Source organism: Chenopodium quinoa, unplaced genomic scaffold (assembly GCF_001683475.1).
Source record: "Chenopodium quinoa cultivar QQ74 unplaced genomic scaffold, ASM168347v1, whole genome shotgun sequence".
NCBI classification, from domain to species: Eukaryota; Viridiplantae; Streptophyta; class Magnoliopsida; order Caryophyllales; family Amaranthaceae; genus Chenopodium; species Chenopodium quinoa.
In genome coordinates, this window is record NW_018743373.1 from 1,354,506 (window position 1) to 1,362,650 (window position 8,145).

The following is an 8,145-nucleotide window of genomic DNA, read 5'->3' on the forward strand; positions in this document are numbered from 1 at the left end:
CCACAGCAAAGACAAATGAGGAAGGTAACAGTGAGACTGCCACACATAACCAATGAAGATCAAGGAAGCCACTAGGTAGTGTTTATTGGTTTTTATTTTTTAACTTTATTTGTGTTATTGGTTATGTGTATTTTGTTTACATTGAAGGTCAATTAGGTAAGGCAGTCTTGACTAGCTTTTGTTCAACATGTGTAATCTTTTGAAAGACCATATGATATGAAATGTGATGGTATTATGTACAAAAAGCAATGACAGTAGTATTAAACTGTGAAACGTAGGCAGAAACAGTATTTTAAATCCATCAGATGGGTGTTGTTTTTCACATAAAGTGCATAATTGGTTACCTCAACAACAACTTCTAGTTAAAGTTGTTGGAGCAATTCCAATGATGCAATTTTCTTTTTCAAACTGAGTCCCTTCATCACTTGGATTTTTCCTACCTAATAACACTATCAAGGGACTCCTAGATCAGGTAGGACCACACATTTAGGCTACATTGTTCTCTGAATGCACAAAACAGAAGGGACTCAACATCAGGTAACTTATATGCATGCACACATGGTCTGTCAAGTAGGACTCATTTATCACCATTTAAAGTAGGCTACATAGTCATCATCATTCATCAGATCACAAACCCCAAAGCCATTAGTGCCAAATAGGATAACAACCTGAAGGATCCTATCTCACATACACAAGCAACTGGCTACAATAGAGGGACTAATATTGACAACATCATGCAGAGAATACCAACAACAAGACACAGCATACCCAAAAGAAGGACCCAACAGAAGCTGATACAATAGAATAATTCCCAAACTCAAGCTAACAGATTGCCAACATTCAGAATTAATCACATTGTGAAAAAAATGTCACAATTACACTGAAGCCAGAATTTAGTAATCATAAGCTCTCAAAATTAGGATCATCATCCACAAATTACTCACAACAACACCCACAATTAACAACATCAAGCCAGAATTAAGTGTTCACCAAGCCAGAAATAGGATAATCATGCACAAATTACTAACAACCACGCCAACCATTAACAACATCATGCCACAATTTAGTAGTAATTAGCCACAAATTACTATCAACAACACCAACAATTAACAACCACGCCAGAATTTAGTAAAACAAATTAGAAAATAGGATACTCATCCACAAATTAGGAACAACCACGCCCATCATTAACAACATCAAGCCACAATTTAGTAGTAACAAGCCACAAATTAGGATAATCATGCACATAGTACTAACAACGACGGCCACAATTAACAACCCCCCAGAATTTTATACTCATAAACCAGAAATTAACTAAATCATGCACAAATTACTTCCAATCAGCACGAAATAGCAACAAGGGGCTTTTTTTCACAACCAACAACCAATACACAGAATCAACATCATTGAACGAAATACTAGTATAAACTGTAAAGGGTCAGAAAAGAGTTACGCTGCGTGATTAATTAGAAGGAGCGTCATTCACAGCACCATTACCACCATCGCCAACAGGGGACCCAGATCTAGCCCTCTTCTTGCCAGAGACCACTCCAGCAGGCCCAAATCTACCAAGATCTTCTTTGTTTTCCGGGATAAGGGCTACCGAAACACTTTCAGCAATGTCCCTGCTAACCACATCAACAGGACGCTTATTCTTCGAACCCTCATCTTTGTTGGCCAGATCTGCACCCTTAGACCCCTCACCTTCCTCATCAGAGTAGTAAGGCTTAATTTTGGCACCCTCACCGTACATACGGCGCATATCCAGGTAGGTGACCCTTCGAGTTCCAATCAACTTCATCTTCCCAGTACGACGCTAGCATTTGTAGGTCGCAATAACGTCGTCATCTGGCTTCTTCTCATTTGGGGAACTCATTTTTTGGGTTTTTCAGAGAAAATACCGGGTAAACCAGATATGGAGGAATTAGGGTTTGAACGAAGAGAGAGAGAGTGAGGTGAACTAGACAGTCAGAGGGAAATAGCGATTGTGTGGTAAAATAAACAACTGAAGAGCGACAGTGTTGCAATCTGGAATGACTTCCAGATTTAATTCAAAGAACAACCTCATTAATGGAGGTAGGAGGTAGGTGAGGGATCAATTGACTGAGGTGCACAAGAACCAAAGAAAACAATTGAATGACGTGAAATCTGTAATTGATGAGGGTTTGAAGAGCCTTATTAATGGAGGTAGGTGAAAGGACGAACTCAGTGAGGAGAAGATGAAAGGAGGGTGTGATGAATGACTGGGAAGAAAGATCTAGAAGAGGGTTGATTTGGGTGGGAATCATTAGCTTAGATCTTTAGATAATAAGGTTTTTTGATTTTATAAAAAATGAGGTTAGTGTATAATCAGATTTTAATAAGGGTATGATGGTAACTTTACCAATAAAAAAGTTACCTATAAAGGAAAAAAAAAATTTGTTGCAACTAATAGGTAGCACCTATTTATAGTATTTGTTGCAACTAACCGTTAACGGAGGGAGTATAATAATTTTGAAAATTGACAACAGGAAAGTGAAAACACCTTTTTCTTGTTTCCTGTTTTTGGTTTTTGGTTTTCAAAAAAACAGGAAACTGAAAACCAAAAATGATGCCAAACAAGCCCTTAGTTTTTTTTTTTTGTTTTTTTTTTGGTTGAGGGAAAGAAAACGGTAAAAAATAATGTAGACGAAATTTGATACTGGTGCGACGTTGCCAAATGCCAGTAGTCCAAGCCTCCAAGGCTAGGCATCCTAGGCTAGTAGAGGGTCCAAATATAAATGTAACATGATTTTTTTTAAAAAAGAAATACTCTCTCCGTTAATAGTTATGTACAATTTGCAAATATGGAGAGGAAATCAGATTTTTTTTTGGAGGGGATTCTTTTCCCCCCAAAAATTTCACAAAAGTTTTGAATTTGAGAATTTTAAAACGGTCCTGCTATATGCATCCCTAAGGGTTGTACATAAAAATTAGCAAATTCCCATAATTAATGCATATTTACTTATTTCAATGGAATCTAATTAAATATTGTATTAGATTGATAATAAAATTATTAAATGTTGTTTGAATGCTATTAATTGAGTTGTCCTACCATCCCTTCAATAAATATGTCCAACCAACTTTAACTAAAATAAATAATTTTCTCTCCTAAAAATTTTTTTTTTTAAAAAAAAAAAAGTTACTGTACAACTTAAATTGATAATTTCCTCCAAAAAAAAAACCTTAAATTGATAATCATGAAAGCTAATCATCCAAAAGTTACGTGATAAATATGACAAAAGTTGAGCCAAAGAAAACCTTAGATCCTAAACAAATGTCTCACAAATAGTATCTTCCAGGTTTCAAAAAAAAATAAAATAAAAAATAAATAAATAGTATCTTCCATATAACAGTACACCCAAAAAAAAAAAAAAAAAAACGATTTTCTCATAATATCATCAATTCTTGTTTCATCAATCTTCATTCTTCAATCTGCACATTGTATAGATTATGTCAGAAAAAAATAAAAATAAAGATATACATGTTAAACTTTTATATAAAAAAAAGTCAGGAGAACATTACCTAAAATTTCAAAGAAAAGATAGGGTTTAGTCCTAAATCCTCTGCTGTTTTCTTATGCCTTTTATGTGATACAGTAGAATTACCATCATTTGTAGTTTGTGAGGTAAAATATTTTCTTTATAAGGGCATGTAGGTTTTGTATGACCAGGTTGCTTACAAATGGAACAACTCTTAGTCTTCTTTTTTGCTACTTCTTTTCCACCCTTCTCACGTTTCTTTTTGGGACGCCCTTTAGTTTTGGATTGTGGAGGGCACAACACATCACCCATGGATGCATTAATCGTCGGAGTAAGTTCCTCTACGGAAAACATTTCTTCTTGTACAACTTCTTGAGTACTAATATTAGCTTGTAATGCATCTTCTTGAGTACTAGTAGTATCTTGCAATGCATCACAACACCATCGTAGAGGTAGATAGGATAAAGGGATCTTGAAACAATCTTTGTGGAACAACACCCGTAATATATGGCGACAAAGTATACCCCAAAACTCAAAAATTTTACAACTACACATGGCTGTATTTTTTCCATCCCAAAAGACTCTATGAGAGATTTTATCGTCACCTTCATAATATCTCACCGTGAACTCATGACCTTCTACATGAATAATAGAATATAAGGTTGCCCTTGTAAGTTCATCTTGAAACTTTTTGAAAGCAAATGGCGTAAACACTCCAAAAACTTGTTCTTCCAAAGGTGACTTTGTTTTCAAAGAAGTTGGTTTAATTAAGGCATTCAAGCTCAAATGTGCATGTCCTTGAATAATTTCTTCAACACCAATATCCACCTATAATATTTAGCCATAAACAAACAAAAAAACATCATCCATAAATTTTTATAAGTAATTTTTTAAGTGCGAAAATATACGGTAGATACTAGGGAAAAAAAACTGTACAAAATTTATTTAGCAACTAGATACGAGTATAGAATATATTTGAAGAAAATGGATAGAAAACTTTCATTGAACTAATCTAATCAAGTGTACAAGCATATATACAAGAGCCTAACATAATTCTAGGCTACAAAATCGGCAACGATTAATGCCCTTTGACTATACAAGATAAACACAATATATTTAGCAAATATGATACCTAACAAATATTATCAGACTTATATTTAACAAATAATCAAATGTGATACCAAACAAATATCACTATCAGTCAGACTTATATGAGATGAAACGAACCGCTTGATAAACGCGTTTATACTTTCCGATCTTCCGGTAGTTATCATCCCTCCAAAAAAAACTATCACGGAGATAAGCAGGTGCCCGAAAACCTCTTATTTCGTATAGACCTTGAATGTGTTTATTGTCTTCCATGTTATACTTTGCTACCATTAGAGGCCAATGTTGTTCAAACTCTTCGGGATTTGTCATTTTGTATAGCTTGTAAAAGTCACCACACCAAGTTTGGTAGTCATCACGTAAGAGTGCAGCAAACCAACAACTAAATTTTGAAGTGATATGCCAAATACAAAAACTATGTTTTGTGCTTGGCATCTCAATTGTTGTAGCTTCTGACATCCATGGATCTTGGTCGGTTAAGATAGTTTTTGGTACTTTCTTCATAATAGTAACAAAGGTCTAATTCACAAAAAAAAAAAAAAAACAAAATGAAAAATGTTAATAAGGAATTACGTACTGTATATATGAATACATATACTAGATAATTATTATTTTTTGGGTAAAAAAAAATGAAAACAATATTAAAAATATACCTTCATTAACCACTTAAAAGTTGATGTTGTCTCATTACGAAGGAGAGCACACCCAAACAAAATTGTCTTCCCATGATTATCAATACCAACAAATATTCCACAAGGCATGTTATATGAATTAACTTTGTAGGTAGTATCAAAAACCACTACATCACCATACTTTTGGTAGCAATCAAAACTTTGAGCTCGACACCAAAATAGATTTTCCAATTTGTTTTCATTATCAATTGTGTAAGCATATTGAAATAGTGGACTTTCTTGCTTTGCCAACTTCATATGCTCAAAAAGATTTTTTATATCATCCATGTCAAGCTCCCTCTTAACTCTACTAAACAAATTACGAACATCTTTTTCAAGAAAAGATAACTCCCCATGCTTAACATTTTTTTGTAGTTCCATCACTCGAATTATTTGTCTTACCGGCAACCCCGCTTCCTTGTATAATAAAATTTGTTTTTCATCTTCTTTTGTGATAACTCGATTTGCTGCAAGAAAACGCATTTGTTGTGGTGACACCATACCATGGTTATGCTCCTTAACAAATTTTGTTACATTTCATTCCTCTGGAAATATGTCAAAGCACTTCTTCAGAGTAATCCTCACATAGGCTTTGCAACTACATCTTGATGATCCCTTATTTCGTTGAGCTATAGAGGGATTAAATAGCTTTAAACGTTGGTTACCTCCACGATGACATAAAAGATTTTGTCTAATAGTTCTACCATGTTTAGTATCCGAACGATCTTTGCGAGCTACAAAACCCTGTCGTTTTGCATAATTATTATAAAAGACAAATGTCTCTTCTTGACTTGAAAAGGTTTGTCCAATAAAAGGTTCATCATAATCCCTCTGATCTTCCTCATTAAAAGGTTCATTCAAATCAAAATCAAGCATCACTAAAATATGTTCAACAATTCAACCATACCTTTCTTAGATAAAATTAAAATGCACACAAATACTAGGATAAAAATTAGAAATATGAGAAAAGATAAGAAACAGGTTTTTTTTTTTAGGGAAGATAAGAAACATGCTTAACGTTTCATATTTAGATTATGAGAAATAAAAAACATGAGAAAAGATAAAAATAAAAAAAAATAAAAAATAAAAAAAAAATGGGGGAGAAAAAGAATTAATTTAGTCAAAAGTGATAAGAAAACATATATACATACCAGTGGGTTCTTGATGTGCCTTTTGCCCCAAATTAACAGTAACTTTGATAGGATTTATTTGTCAGAAGAAATTTTGATGGAATGTTGATTGATATCCATTAATGGAATTTTATGTTTGACAAGACCATATAATGGAAACTGAAGGGATGCAAAACTTTAATAGAATATGGCGCCAAATTTCCCCCCTTTTTATTAGCCAAAACTTAGTGTTGTTAAATATTTTATTTGGAATCATAAAATTAATTAATTGAGATTTGTATTTATATTATTGGAAATATAAGGGAATCTTATATCTAATTAATGCTTATATGCAGCCCTTAGGGCTGCATATAGCATTTGCCATTTTAAAATTCCCTATAACTTTTTTTATAAAAAAGGAAGCTATTTCCAAGTTTTCTGATTTCATTTCAGCATTTATGAGGCTTATAAATAGCAGCCTCCATCATTCATAAAGCATTCAATGCTTCTCAATAATTACACAACCATGTTTGTTCAAAAGATAGATCAAATCCACCAAAAGTTAGCACTAATTACTTACGTTTAGCCCACATAAAACCCAAAAAAATACTCCTAATCTAAAATTAATGCTACACAAAATTAGTCTTCATATCATCATTACATCATCTTGAGGGCAGCATCATCTCATCAAAATAAAAGGAGCCCAAAAAATATTTAGTTGCACATAACTATTAACGGAGGTAGTACAACTCTATACTCTATGTGTGTTTTAATAAGTGTTATACTTTGACCGGTATATAGTTTAGGTAATTTAATTGAATTCAATAAAATAAAAGGAGCCCTTTCCCTATATAATGTTGGGAAATTATCTAATCCCCAAATTACAGCTAATCTTTTTTTAATTCCCACCGTATCGTTCACGTCACCAGTTCAGGGGAATTTTTTTTTAAAACAGGTTCATTAGAAAACCGCTACTTCAAGTAGCGGTGTGCTACTAAAAACCGCTACTTCAAATAGCGGTTTACTTATTAGAAATCGCTACTTGAAGTGGCAGTTTGTCTTTACTAAGAGCAACTCCAATGGCAAGCTAATTGTCAAATTAGTTTGCCATGCCACCTAAGATTGCAAAGTTATTATTCTTGCTAGCTAATTCATACCACAATGGTTAGGCTAATTAATATTTAGATTTTTCAGCTTTATTTTTTAAATAATTAGTATTTTATTAGAGAAAATTAATTTCTAAGCTATTTAGCTTAGCTAAGCTAATTTGCTTGGCATTAGCTTGTCCAAGATAATTATTAAATATACTCCAATGGTTGGGCTATTAGCTTGAAAATTATAAAATTGCAAGCTAGTCCTTGAAAGCAACCATTGGAGTTGCTCTAAATATTTTTTTTTAACAAAATCACTTTCCCCTTTTCCCTTGTAAAATAATCTAACAAAATTATAACCGCCACTTCAAGTAGCGGTTTATTCTCTTAACACCGCTACTTGAAGAAGCGGTTTGTTGCTAGACCGAGAAAAAAAATCGGTTTGTTTTCCTTAGCGGGTGTGGACGGTACGATGGAAATTAAGAAAAGATCGGTTGTAATTTGGGAATTGCGTGTTTTTCTAACGTTATTTGGGGAAAGGGCTCAAATAAAAAGGTAAGTAGGGTAGTTGGAGTATTAAAAAATTATAAAAGAAAAATATTGGGGTTAATAGTTTATTGAAAAATAATGAATGTAAGAGGATAGATATAAAAAAAAAATAGTAGTG

General features: G+C 33.2%; 1 protein-coding gene across 1 annotated transcript; it reads right to left on the reverse strand.

Moving 5' to 3' along the window:
• Nucleotides 1–3,441: 3,441 nt before the first annotated feature.
• Nucleotides 3,442–5,659, reverse strand: LOC110738173 (protein FAR1-RELATED SEQUENCE 11-like). The gene is made up of 4 exons (XM_021918549.1): nt 5,261–5,659; nt 4,728–5,126; nt 3,627–4,328; nt 3,442–3,453 (listed from the first exon to the last, which is right to left on the reverse strand). The coding sequence occupies exons 1-4, from the start codon at nt 5,657–5,659 to the stop codon at nt 3,442–3,444; spliced, it is 1,512 nt and encodes a 503-aa protein (XP_021774241.1).
• Between the last annotated feature and the right edge of the window lie 2,486 nt (nt 5,660–8,145).